This window comes from Apiotrichum porosum, assembly GCF_003942205.1.
Source record: "Apiotrichum porosum strain DSM 27194 chromosome Unknown scaffold_23, whole genome shotgun sequence".
NCBI lineage: Eukaryota > Fungi > Basidiomycota > Tremellomycetes > Trichosporonales > Trichosporonaceae > Apiotrichum > Apiotrichum porosum.
Genome location: NW_021167130.1, coordinates 1 through 13,040, shown reverse-complemented (window position 1 = coordinate 13,040; position 13,040 = coordinate 1). Strand labels below are relative to the sequence as shown.

At 58.7% G+C, this 13,040-nt stretch overlaps 3 protein-coding genes and 1 non-coding gene across 4 annotated transcripts; 1 reads left to right on the top strand and 3 right to left on the bottom strand.

The window, feature by feature from the left end:
• Positions 1-109: 109 nt before the first annotated feature.
• Positions 110-1,523, bottom strand: EHS24_005459 (uncharacterized protein; the record flags this gene model as incomplete). Its single annotated transcript, XM_028620982.1, has 5 exons — positions 110-771; positions 822-1,028; positions 1,089-1,281; positions 1,319-1,413; positions 1,466-1,523. 5 exons carry the CDS (start codon positions 1,521-1,523, stop codon positions 110-112), a joined length of 1,215 nt encoding a protein of 404 aa, XP_028471721.1.
• Positions 1,524-2,360: 837 nt separating this feature from the next.
• Positions 2,361-2,456, top strand: EHS24_005458. The gene has a single exon. It is a non-coding gene; the product is annotated as a tRNA-Thr (tRNA).
• Positions 2,457-4,125: 1,669 nt separating this feature from the next.
• Positions 4,126-6,988, bottom strand: EHS24_005457 (uncharacterized protein; the record flags this gene model as incomplete). The annotated part of the gene is made up of 2 exons (XM_028620981.1): positions 4,126-6,418; positions 6,483-6,988. 2 exons carry the CDS (start codon positions 6,986-6,988, stop codon positions 4,126-4,128), a joined length of 2,799 nt encoding a protein of 932 aa, XP_028471720.1.
• A 5,440-nt stretch (positions 6,989-12,428) lies between these two features.
• Positions 12,429-12,920, bottom strand: EHS24_005456 (uncharacterized protein; the record flags this gene model as incomplete). Its single annotated transcript, XM_028620980.1, has 2 exons — positions 12,429-12,468; positions 12,530-12,920. Coding segments are annotated over 2 exons (431 nt in total), but the record flags the coding sequence as incomplete, so codon positions are not given.
• Between the last annotated feature and the right edge of the window lie 120 nt (positions 12,921-13,040).

The window sequence follows — 13,040 nt, the reverse complement described above, 5'->3', positions numbered from 1 at the left end:
ATCTTGTCCAACATGCAGCGCTTGCACAACGCCCGAGTCACCGGGATCCACTCTCAACTGGAGCGGGTATGACTGACCATGTAATACACATTAGCATGCCTTCGGCTTCCTACAACACATAATCGGGGGCAGTATACGCTCCACCCGAGCCCTCCCGTTGCTTCGTTTGCCAAACTTGGTATGCCCGCCAGAGGAAGAGAATTGCGACGAGAACCTCATTGTGGATAACAGAGACGCTCCAGAGATCGACCATCGGTCCAAGAATCTTCTGGATTTCGGGGCGAGAGAGCGGAAGTTGGGAACCGTGGGATCGCACCTGCATGGCCACCGATAGCGACGGTCCAGGGCCGGCGAGGGGTCCGTGGTAGTCGACACCTTTGTGACCGAGGAACTCCTCCTGGGTCACGTCCTTGGAGAAGCGGACAGCGATGACCACTCCGCCATATGTGTTTTGCGGAGCCATCGCTGTCTTGACCGTCTCGATGGACTGCGGGTGCATCGTTTGTCCTGTGCGCTTCGTCCACTCCGCTACCATGTCGTCGACATGGTGCGCGATCCTCTGTTCAATGCCCAGCATCATGGATGGTCGGTCGACATCGGGCGCCGGCAGGGGGAGAGGTGGGGAGAAGAGGGCGTCTTCGGGTATGTGCTTGAATCCGCCACGCGCCGAATTGAGCGACAATGGCCACAGGCAGGACACCATTGCACGCTCTACAGCTTGCCAGTCTTCTTTTGCTCGGTAGGTACGTGCGTCCATTGACACCTTGACATCTGACGTGTAAGCTAAACGACTGAAAGGAGAAATCCCAAAAAGAACCTACCTTCAAGGACAAAGATGTCCATCTGCTTGCCCGTATGGTGAAGGAAGTTTGTGATAAAGGAGCCCCTCTGCTTCGAATCTGCCTTGTCGCGGTCCTCGGGGGTAGATTCGCACGTTTGTCCAGCATAACGCAGCCAGACGCGATTGGTACCGTGGTTGATGTGATGCTTGATCTCCTCGACGATGACGGACACACGAGGTCGCAGCGCTGGGTAGTGCGTGTTGGTACGGTCTTGAACCAACGAGCGAAGACATGAAGGTTGCTTACCAGGGTATGGTTCGACCATTTTCAACATATCTGCCAGCAGGTCAACGGGCTTGTAAGAGACCTGGCGGACGTAGAACTGGAGGTAGCCAACTGCGAGCTCGGTAGAGTCGACCTTGATGAAACAGTTTGGCAGGTCTGCGCCCAGAGGGTTACGCGCAAGCGCCAGCATCTGGTCGAGGTCTGTGGAACTGAGCTGACTGTCAGCTCATGTGCGCCAGACAGGTACTCACAAGGGCAATCTCCTCTGGACGCAGCAGGCGCTCCCGGTTGGCCTTGCGCGAGATGTCCACGAACGCAGCAAGAGTGGAAGTCGTCTCGGCCGCCGCTCGGTGAAGGGTGTGTTGTGATCGCCACTTTGCGAGCTTGCCTTGACCGACGGTGTACGGTGTCGGTGACCGGCACGAGAGAGTCGGACTGAGGGCCCTGGCTGCTCATGCTGACTGGAGGTGTAGGTGCGGGCAAGTAATGATGGGGGGCGAGAAACAGGCAGTACGAGGTGGTTGAGTGGACCGCGGTGGGGCGCAGCATGCAGGCAGGAGCTAGGCCATGGGCCATGGGCCATGGGCCAGCCATGTGGCCACGTGGTTTTGGGATCGCCACAACTCCCTGCGATCCATACTGCAGGCATCGGTGGCTACAGGTAGAACAAACGTCAAACGTCTTCTCGTTACTGATGCCACCTACATGTCGACGGACAAGGCCACCTTCGCTGCCACCAGCGGGACCGAGGCGCTTTTGCGCAATTGGAACATTGCATAGAAAGGCAAGCGTCATCGTGGCAGTGGTGTTGTGTCATGTTCCTTCCGGCCCTTTGCTACTGCCGGCTTCATCGCACTTCATTATATAACCAGGTCCATTGAGGATAGCACTAACAATAAGTTGACCCACGACGATGAGCTCCTTGGGTAGATTAATTGTACAAGGCCTGTCGTAACCAAAAAGCTCACCGACCACACTCCGGCTTCGAATCCCTCCGCCGTTTTTTCCTCAACCTGTTTTCTTGTTGGGATCCATTTTCACCCGTTTTCTCATCAACTACAGCTCCAATCGTTCGCAAAATTTGTCTACACATAGCAGAGATTGTAAAGAGGAGACTCGTAGCACTCTCCAGACGCTGCAAGCGGATGCGTAGTAGGTTGGAAAGGTCGATAGAGGATAGAGTAACGAGAACAAGTCTGCATAGCACGAATACAAAGAGCAGAACCTGATAACGAGCTAGAGCAATAGAGACGGTCCAAATAGTCTCTATCCTAATGTTAACAGAGATCAGCAGCCTTTATAGCTCAGTTGGTAGCAGCGTGCCCTTCGTAAGAGGAGTGTTCTCAGTAACTGAGGGTAAGGTCGGCAGTTCGACTCTGTCTGGAGGCACTGAGCGTGTTCAAGCGTTCGTTTTTGACGGTTGGGAGGTGTCTGGGGACGTCAAAGTGGTACCGGGACATGGGGGGGCATTGGCGACAAGATGGCCATGATGCGTGGACATTGCCTGACCACGACGGCGAGCTGTGAAGCTTGTTGTGGCGTGGCAGATGGCACCGTTTTCTCTCCGTGCTTCTGAACTTTTGACCCTCCACATCGAAATCCTCAAGACTGGAACCCAGACGTGTTACGTTAATCAGACGGGCATACATGACCTGCTGGCCGTCGCCGTCCGCTGGAATGTCACGCGGCGGGTGTAACCACGGCCCTCGGAGACGACGGCCGTCGGGGCTCTCGGGCTCGGACTCGGCGCACTCGGTTGGCGTCGCTTCCGAGGCAGCCACTTTGTGGCTGCGCCGCCTTGATTGTTGGGATGACAACTAGACCAGGATGCAAGTGTGGATACCAGGACACCTTTCCCCCAGGCGTACTGCTCGGACTGGCGCTGGGCCGGAGCGGCAAGAGAGACCAAAGAGACTAGAGGGGCCGAGTGCACGAGTCGCCGATGCAATATCATCATAATTAAGGGGGACGGAAAGCACTTGATGTGAATGCGGGAACCTGAATACGCTCAGAGTGAACACTCTGCCCCTGACTACAGAGAGCAAAGTGCGCCAGAGCACCACTGCTAGTTCGGCCCTCTCCAAATAGCTGCACGAGCCGGGCACGTCCACCATGTCCAACACATTAATGACAGCGTTACATGTCTTTGAAGGGGGGCACAGTTTCGGAACACACGAAACGAGGTGGGGGCTGGTTGCATCACTTTCATGGCGATACGAGGGTGTCCACCAAGGATCCACGGTGGGCCACTACTGTGTCGCTGTGTTTCCTTCTCCTGCCGCCCCGTAAAGCACGCTCCGCAAGAGGGGTAATGTTTAGTGTGTGAGAGGACCGCCGGCGATGCCCACCTGCAAAAGTCTCTGGAGCTCGCCTGCTTGCTGCCTGGCAACGACCACGCCATGCACGGAGTTACGGAGCCCGGGTTGCATGAACGCTTCACGCTACCTTCGCTACCACGCTCGCTCGCTCGGAGGAAAGGAGCAAAAGCAAAAGCCCTGTAGGCACGGCGCAAAGCCACGCTCATATACCGATTGAGCTAGTGAGCAAGCCCTGGGTGTGTGGTGTGTGGAGAGTTGGGCAAGGTTAGTAGCCAGCGAGCGACGTAGACGTACTACGTCAGTCGGCCCGTCAGGGTGGAGGACACGAGGAGAGACCACGGAAAAAGGCAAAAACACACACGTCCACTACGCGACACGGTCCCGAAAACACACTATGGAGGTAAGATGGATCCTTCGCTCAATCATAGTGCGTTTTTCGCCGCTCGCATGGGGGCAGACGTTGCATAAATGTCAAAAATGTAGCATGGCATGCGCTGCACACTCTCTGCAGCTAGGTAATCACTCATACATGGGGGTCGTGGAATCGTTCAAGACAAGGGTCCGTGCAAGTTTGGGGGGAACTGGAATGCGAGAAAGGAAGGGTATTGTTCGGGGCAGCCGGGTCGGTGCAATGGGGATGGGTGGAGGTCGGTGAATGGGAAGGTGGCGAGAACATGAGAACACCACTCGGCGACGGCGTGGCGTGTACAACAGCAGGGCTCACAGGGTGCGCGCGCTGGCTACACCCTCACGAGTACCTCGTCGTCGAGCGACGGGCCAGAGCTCAACCTCTTGGCACCGCCAGGCGCGCCGTCGGGGTCGCGGACGCGGCTGGCGTCGTCCTTGCGCTTCTTGCCGGCCGACTGGACGGGGACGACCTCGGCGGGGGGAGCCACGGGCACAGCCACGTTCGAGACGACAGACGATGTGGACGAGGGTGAGGCGCTGCGGGAGCCGGCCTTGGACTGGAAGAAAATTGGAGGTGAGCGGCGGAGGCCGACCAAGGGGTTGGGAGGGACAGGGAGCTCGTCAACGTGCTCGCCGTTGATGCCACTGAGCGAGTCGCTGACGCTCGAGAACGAGGACGCGATGGACTCAGTCTTGGGTGGGCGCAGGTCGGAAATGGTCGAGGTGCGGCGGAAGCGGTCGGCAATGGGCGTAGGGGTCGAGAAGACGCGAGCACGCGATGCGACAGTGCCGGGAGCGTACTGGGCGTCCTCGATGACATCCGACGCCTTGGCGACGTCGGTGTCGAGCGACTCCATCTCGTCACCTTCGTCAATGTCCTCGGTCATGCGGAACGAGGGCAGGTCGACCTGGACAGGCTCTGGCAAAGCCAGACGAGGAGGGACGGGCGAAACAGACAGCGCCTGCTCGCTCTGGCTGCGGCGCACCGATGCACGGCCGCCACCGAGAAGGTTTGAAAACGAGTTCTTCTTGGCCAGGCGCGGGGCAGGCTTCTTGATGCTGCTCGCGCTGCTGGGAACGGGGCTTGGGAGAGCAAGGTCCTCGTACGTGGGGGACAATGTGAGGAGCTCGTCGGAACCAAAGTCGATCAAGTCGGAAACGGACACCATGGGCGGGTTGGCAAACAAGACCTCGCGGTGGCGGAGAAGGAGGGTGACGTGGTCGCCCGAGAGACGAAGCGTGGGCCCGAGCGAAATCATCAGAGCGTTGTGGCTCATGCGGTTGACGTCGGCGTGGCGGGGGATCAGGTCGATGAGGCTGATGACGTCGGCAAGGAGGAACCAGTTTGCACTGGGCAGCTCGGCGATCACGCCAACAAGCAGGTCAACGTCGTCCTTGCGCTTGTGCAGGTACTCGTCCAGCTGGGACTCGACATATGGCGGCAGCATCTGGTCGGGAAGCTCGCGAATGTACGACTTGAACGTGCCGGCAATGGCGTGCGGGTCAAGGTCTCCCGGGTCGGACAACATGAGGTCCAGGTCGGCTCCAGCGTCAAACTCCTTGCGAAGCTTTTGCAGGTGACTGGCACGACCACTGATGCGGAAGATGCCCTCCTCCTTGGGACCCCAGGTGGTCAGGTACTCGACGCAGCGAACCACCACGGCGGGCAAGCAACGACGCCGCCGCTGCTCGTACTCGCTTTCGCCAAGGCGCTCCTCGGCGGCATCGTAGACGCCCCATGTGCGTCCAACGGTGTCGATTGGGCGGCCAAACACATGGCCCTTGGGGTATCCCACACGGGCGCGGCGCTTGACAATGCCTTCCTCCCAAGTTGCGACCTCGATAGGCGCAATGTCGACGTCGCGCGACAGCTTGCGCGACAGAGAGGAAGGTGGAGTCGAGTATGAGCCCGGGCCAGTAAAGTCTGGCTCCATGCCGCGGACTTGGGCCAGAGACCCCAGCCCCGAGATGCTCATGCTGCCGCCGACGCCGCGGGCGCGCATCCAAGTCTTGGACACGGCACTGCCGGCCTGGCCAAGGACACGCGAGGCCGACGACGGGATCCGCTGGTGCGACACAGTGCTGCTGATGCTGTTGCTCGATGCCGAGCGCTGCACACCTGCGGTGCTCTGTCCCCATGCCCATCGGCTACGCCCACTCGAGCTGAGCGAGTTGTGGTGGTGCGAGATGGACGAGATTGACTCTGCGCGCCCAGGGTGTTGCGGTGGTGGTGGTGGGGTACGGGACGGCCCTGCTGTCATTGGAGTGTCGAGCGGGCCAGAGGGAAACTTGTTGCGTGGGGGGAGTGGCGGGGGTCCAGCAGGCTGCGAAACGGTGGCTTCGGCTGCTGGCAGGTCCACAGACAACCCGGCCGGCGAGCGAGACGACATGGTTCGCAGCGCGGGGGTGATGGAAGCGCGTCGCAGCCACTTGGGCTTTGACTTGGGGTAGGGCTTGCTGAGGTCCACCGACGACCGGGATGAGTCAAACGAAGACGACGCAGACGGTGGTGGCGATGGCAGCTTGTCTTTGTCCTCTTGGCCCTGTGAGACGCCACCAAGAGGCGCTGGACGAAGGGCGGCGCGAGTCGCCATAAGCAGGGGTGAAATGCTGTCTGATGGTTCTCTGAGGCAAAGCGGTCAGTGCGTTTTCTCAATTTCTGACGCAGGCACAACTACTGGCTACTCACGACGACAAGTCGACCACGAGCTCGCTAGACACCAGTGGGCGCGAGGTGAGCTCTGCTGGCTTTTCGGGCTTTGGTGGGGGTTCCGACTTGCGCTTGGTGGTCGGTGATGTCGGTGGGTCGACTGTCGGCAGGGGCACAGTCGCTGCTGTAGGGGTGGGGGTTGCAGGCGGCGACGCCGCCGCTTGGACCATGGACGAGGACACCGGGCCGGCGGACACCGTTACGGCCGAGGCCGAGGTCGTGGCCGCCGCCTTTGGCGTTGTCGTAGGCGAACCTGTATAGTCGGCGAGGTTGAGCGTGATGGTGTGCACAGGCAGGGAGACGCGCTTGGGTTCGTCGCCGCCCACTTGGCTCCCTGGACGGGACAAGCGCTGTTCGCCGCCCTTGAGGGAAAGAGTGGAAGAGTAGCTCGACACGCGAGCGCTCGCACGGCGCAGGTCGTCGTTCTCTGACAGCTCAGAGAGAGCCCTGCTGGCCGGGCGCTGCGGCGGCGGCGTGTCGGCCATCGTCTCTGTAATGGTCGCTATGGTGAAAGATGCGATGGGGGTGGTAACCGATGTAGGGAAAAGCTGCCTCCGACGGACCGGGCGCGCCGGGAGGGATTTGCGCGCTCTGATGCAGAGGAAGAAGAAGTAGTGATGGGGAGGGGCGTGATGGGCGTGGTGGTTGGTACAAGTGAAAGCAAAAGTGGGAGTGGAGCGCGAATACGCGTCTTGCGCGGGGGTCGTGAGGAGTTTGTGAAGATGTGGGTGTTAGGTCGGTAGAAGGGCCGACGGCTGGCGGGTGGGTGGGGTAGGTGTGCCGCGTGGACTAATTGATCACAAGCATCGGCTGTTTCACCACACGGCAATGTCGTTCAAGGCCAGAGAGGGGGATGCGAAGCGACTGGGCGTCTTGAAGGAAAAGTGTGCAATGCAGACACGGAACAGTGTCGGGAAAGACGAACAGAGGTGTGTGTGTGTGTAGGTGTGGGGGGCGGGGAGGGACTCTAAGTGTTGGAGGGGGGGAGAGGGGACCAAGAAGATGTGGGTGGGAATGGGATACGACACGACGACGCAGTGACGAGCAAGACGAACGAGCGCAGGAACTCTTTCTGTTGCGAGGAATGGGTTTCAGTCGAACAGGTCTTGTGCGTGGTCTGTGCGCAGGCCGCCGGTCGGTGGGGAGCAAGGGAAGTGTGGAGACTGGGGAGGTTGTGGGTTGGGATGATGGGTCGATGACACGGTGACGCTGGGGGGTTGCTGGGCAGGGAAATGCGCGCTGCCAGTAGGACACTACTACTGCTTATGGCCGTTTGCGCGCTGTGCACGGCCTGCGGGCTGCGTTGCACGCTGTGTACAGGGAACTGGAGGTAGAGCGAGGAGCTGGTGGGTTGAGAGGATGGGAGACAAGTGAGAGAACAAGAGCAAGAGAGTGAAAGAACAAAGCCTCGTCGGTGGATCGGTGGCCGGCCGGCCGCGGGCTGGTGATGACTGGTGGTGGTGGTGTCAAAGAGTTGCTTTTGCTTCTCTGCTTCTGTGCCGCCCCCCGGGGTTCGTAGTGGTCTTCCCTTCGTGTGCACGCCGTCGGACGAGCTGCAGCCCGTCGTCGTCGTCGTCGTTCCCGCTCTGCCCGGTCTCTGCCTGCAGCTTGCAGCCTGTGGCGTCCACAGTGGCGCCCTGATGTACTGACGTCGGCCCGCGCAGCCAAGAGAAGCCCTGTCCCCCCCTCTCCCATGCTTGCCGCTCTGCCCACCCAGGGAGAGCTGGGGAGAGAGGGGGACATTGGTGTGCATATGCTCTCTCTGGCATGTGCCGTCACCACACGTCGCACAGAGACGGCCAGAGACGGCCAGAACGAGGAGCCCACACGCTTGAAACCCGGGGGCTTACCTCGATTGTTGTTGGGACCATGAAACACCTGGGACTCGTTCTGCTGCTGGTGGTTTGCTTGGACCCACGCTGGGAGGCGTCTGTGCCACCTCCTGATGGTCCTGATGGGACCTGTACTGCATGGGACTACTGTGGCCACTGGTCGTGTGCTGCTGCCTCGTCCACCCAGCCCACTCGTGCAACAGACAAGACGGACACTGGCTATTGGCATGACAACCCCCCGTCCTCCTTTTGCCCCCCCCCCCGAGGTACTCACTCTGGTCTGTTCTTCTTCTGTCATTTCCCCAACATCCACGCGCAGCCGCGGGCCGCAATCGTCCCCCCCTTCCCCCCGTTACCCCGTGTGTCTTCACTGCCTGCACTCGTTCTCCTGCTGTCGCACACACATTCCACCCTTCTGTAATCAAAAGCCAACACGTCGGACACTGACCCCGCCCCGCACACCCTCGGCCGTGAAACAGGGCACATTGCGGGATCCCACGGTGCCGCAGGCAAAATGCTCCACGCGCGTCAACAGAGTTTGGTGCTTCTTTTCAAGGACATTATGGACTATCTTTTTTGGACTGACAGACACCGGACGCGCTAACATTTTGTCAGCCAGACATGTATTGGCATGCACATCAGACATGTTGCATAATCGAAAAGGGTCGCTCTTCGGGTCCCCGCCACCCTCCCACGCGCCATGCCTCGCCAGTCGCGCCGCCACCTGGCACGGCAACACGGCAACACGACGACGCGCTGCGCGTAAAACCGTGCCGTGCCGTTCGCGCGTATGTGGGGCAACAAGTCCCCGGTTGGGGGAGTGTTCCTTCCTTCCCCTTGGACCTTTGGGTTTGCTCATGACCCGATTTTATGGATTGTCGGAGGTAGTGTTGCCTGCTCGTCGCCGCTCCTATCGTGTATCACAACCCGCCAAAGCTTTCGCGTGTTAAGCTCGCGCTCCACACGGCCTTGTGTTAAGCTCCCCAGATGGCACGCCCTGTCCCACAAACGTCAACTCTGTACTGCTTACTCACTGGCTTTGGCCAATGTCTCGAATTTGGAGCACCACACGCGCTCAGGCCCGAACCGTATCTCCCACGGCTCACTCCTTCCCGGTCAAAGTTACAAACAAGGTACGGGAATCTGCCTGACAAGGAAGGGCCTGGCAATGGCTGGAAAGGACCGGCTGTTGATGTGAACATTTTGCCCACAAACTGCCGCCACTACTTTGGTACTGCCGTGGCATGGTGCATGGTGGGCAGAAAGCGTAACTGTATAACTGTACAACAGGTGGCCTCGCCACGCCCAAAAAGCACGAAACTGAACCTGAACGGCTTATTGAAGCCAAAAATACCCATACCGCCGCAGCTGGTCAGTGACGCGTTGCCGACGAAGGGGGAGTGCCACAGCCACAATGCTCAATAACTGTATGCGTGTCAATTGTGAAATGGTCCTCTGTCTCTTGCATAAGCCTGATCGCGTGGGTGGTAGTACCCTCGGCTCCGCGGGAACCACGGCGCGGCCGGAACACGGCAAGACGAGCAAGAATTACGATAATGGAAGGCCTGCCGACGCTGTAGCACGTACGTCCACGCGACGACGTGTTCTGAGTACCTCAGCCTGAGCATCTGCTCCCCACCTCCCACATCACCTCTCTGCACAGCACAGTACAGCACAGCACAGCACAGCACCTGCTCAGCGCGTCTCTGCGCTCTGCCCACACAGACAGACCACAAGCCCCCCCGGTCAGTAGCAGGATGTAGGCTCTCGTCGGTAAATAGATCTCGCAGTGGCGCCGCGACGTACTGCCGAACACGTGTGGCGGGGCCGTATTCCGCACCCCACAGGCGTGGGGCTTGATATTCACTTGAACCAAAGTCGCCACACCATTCAAGGTGTCCTCCCTGCTTCCCTCTGATCCGCATGTTGGCGTTGAGGGCTTGGACCTGCTTCTTTTCTTGCTCCGTTACCGTTCCCAGATGAGATCAAGACCAGATCAGATCGCGCCCCGGGTTCTCTTTTGTTGTGAGCATGCATCGCGACGTGTGGGTATGGGCTGCGCACACGACGTGTTGCACTTTGCGCTTTCCGCACCATTCATGGTTCATGGACATGTTCAAGGTGGCCAAACGTGCGGCCGTTCGGCGAAAGGCGGCACACGCCACAGCGGACGCCTCCGGCCACCAGTAGAGACACAAAAGCAGAACCATTGAGCGAGGACATTATATACCGCGTTATCCGGTGTGCCGTGCTGCGGGCCAACTCCAGCATACCTTGCAGACCTTGGAGCTAGGGGAGCAGGGATAGATGGACCCGGAGTGGTCGTCGCCACCACACACACCGTCGACCCGGCATTCAGCGTATTTCTACAGCTTTGGGTCAACACGGAGAGCATCATGCGCAGGTACGCACCCTATGGTGCTGCAGTACCAGCAAGACGAGGGGAGGAATGCGGCGTACACATGATCGACCACTGGAAAAGGTCACTCAAGGGTCTCGCTTTCTAGGGCTGGAGAGACAGTATGTACACAACATTGACATGTGGTCAGGACCCGAGCGACAGTGGGCTACAGCCGATGGGACCACGACTACGGTGCAGCACAGGCGCTAGACTCATTCTAGCGAAGGGCCGGACGTCTTGCCAGACAGAACAATAAAACAAACACCGTCCACTGCATGACTCATGGCTCCTCTCGGACGACTCCTCTCCGGCGTTGCCATTCAATTGAGCAGTACCTTTTTTCACTTCACCGTTCAACCTCTCCCTGTACCATGTATGTGCGCACACAGAATATGTATGTTGACCTCCTCCCCCCCACACCGGAACCGAGGTAGACCCTAGAAATTCTGCAACCCGAGTGCACCGAATTCCAGCAGCAGCGCGTCCAAAGGCCAGAAGCGTTGCCCACGCTACCGTAGGATATGTTCTGAAATGCAATGTGGCGTCGAGTATACTACTGTTGGGGTGAAACACGCGCTTGTCGATCACATTGGACTATCCTCCTCACACGGATTACCGACATGGCGGAGTGTGGACTAGCCGTAGCCATAGCAGGAGACGTAGTGTGACCGTAGACATAGCCATGGCCGTAAACATGGCCGTAGCCACAGCCGTTGACCGTTCACAGCCGGGGTACAGTATCAAGATGTACACGTTGTCGCTGGCTGTTGGGCTGATCATACAAGCCCAACCATGTGTCCCACCGCCATTAAGCAACCGCACTCACACACCCCGGTGCTATGAGGTATTCAAGCAAGCAGGGAAACATGGATAACCCTGTGGCGGATGCCATCAAGTTACTTTGATGGGTACATAGATGGAGCGTTACGAGGAAGGACTTGGTGCGGTGGAGAAATGTGAGCGAGGCCCTATGCCATCGTAAAACTGAGAAGTGTAGTGTACAATGGGGATGCGGCCTTGCCTTTCGGGGTGCTTACCGTTGCGGTAAGACGAGGGCGAGGCCTCTTCTTTTAGGCGAGACAAAGGGGGGGCCCATTGTGCATGTCTCCTTGTTCTTCCGGTCGGGGTTCCTGGCTGGACTAGTGGCGACTCAAATGTCGGTGACTTGGGACTGTGGCACTTGGCACACTTCAAGCCAAGTCGGCATGGTTCGTCTCGGCAGATGTTCTGCACGTCCACTTGTATATACGCAGAACTCGAGGCTGCTGTACACCCCGTATACAGGGTACAGTGTCAGTCAAGAAAGCTGACGGAACCAGTCATCCATCGCTTGTGGCTGTTGTTCTTGACGAAAGGAGCCTCTGCCACAGGTACGCCGCATGCACATGCCGCCACAGCCACGACCCCCGCTGCTTCCCTCGGTCACTGGTACACTCGGCCGAGACCTGGCTGCTACGGTCTACCATCCGGTGCGTGCGCCAAAACCCCTCTAGCTCAAAGCCACACCATGCCTATATGTACATGGGAAGTGCTGAAATTGATCAGAGGAGGACTGAGAACCGGCGCCGGCAAAGGGACGAATGGGCCGGGTAGGGAGAGAAACACAAAGACAGAAAGACGGAGAGGTGGCTCAAGAGGTCTTGCATTGTTGCAGTCATTGCCTTGCTATGTAATATGTGAGCCTAGGATTTCTTAAGGACAGCCGATATCAGATACACCACCCGAAGGAGAACTGGTAGTCGCCAACGCACCCGAGCCAGCACCCATATGAACACTGCCAATCGGCTACACACTGGCCACCGTTGCAGTAGCTCCCAGGAGAGTCGCGCTTCCCTTCGAGAGAGACAGCGTCACGCTTGACACTCGTCGTGGGCGGAGTGAAGCTGGTCCAGGCAGACTTGACGTCTGAGAGAAGGGGGTCGCCGACTTGCCAAAAGTCATTGGTGCCGACATCGAGGGCAATGAAGTTGCCGTTATTGTGCACTAGGCGGTGGTTGGCGTGAAGTGCGAGGTACTCTGCCTTGGTGGTGATGGTCCCGAGAGACTTGCCACTACTGTCGTCGCGAGTTTCGGCCGTGGGGGCGGCGAGGACCTGGTGACGAGCGCCAGGAGGGCAACTTGAGCGAGCTTCATGGTTATGTTGCTGAGAAATTGTTGGTGGTGAGACAGTTGTGTGTTGGGGAGCTGTATGAGTGTGGGTGGGGTTGTGGCAGTCTTTTATGCCTCTCAAGAGCATCTCATTACGTCAAAAGTGTGAGGCGATTCGGTGGCATTGTCACATGCTCTTGTGCACACCAACGTTGT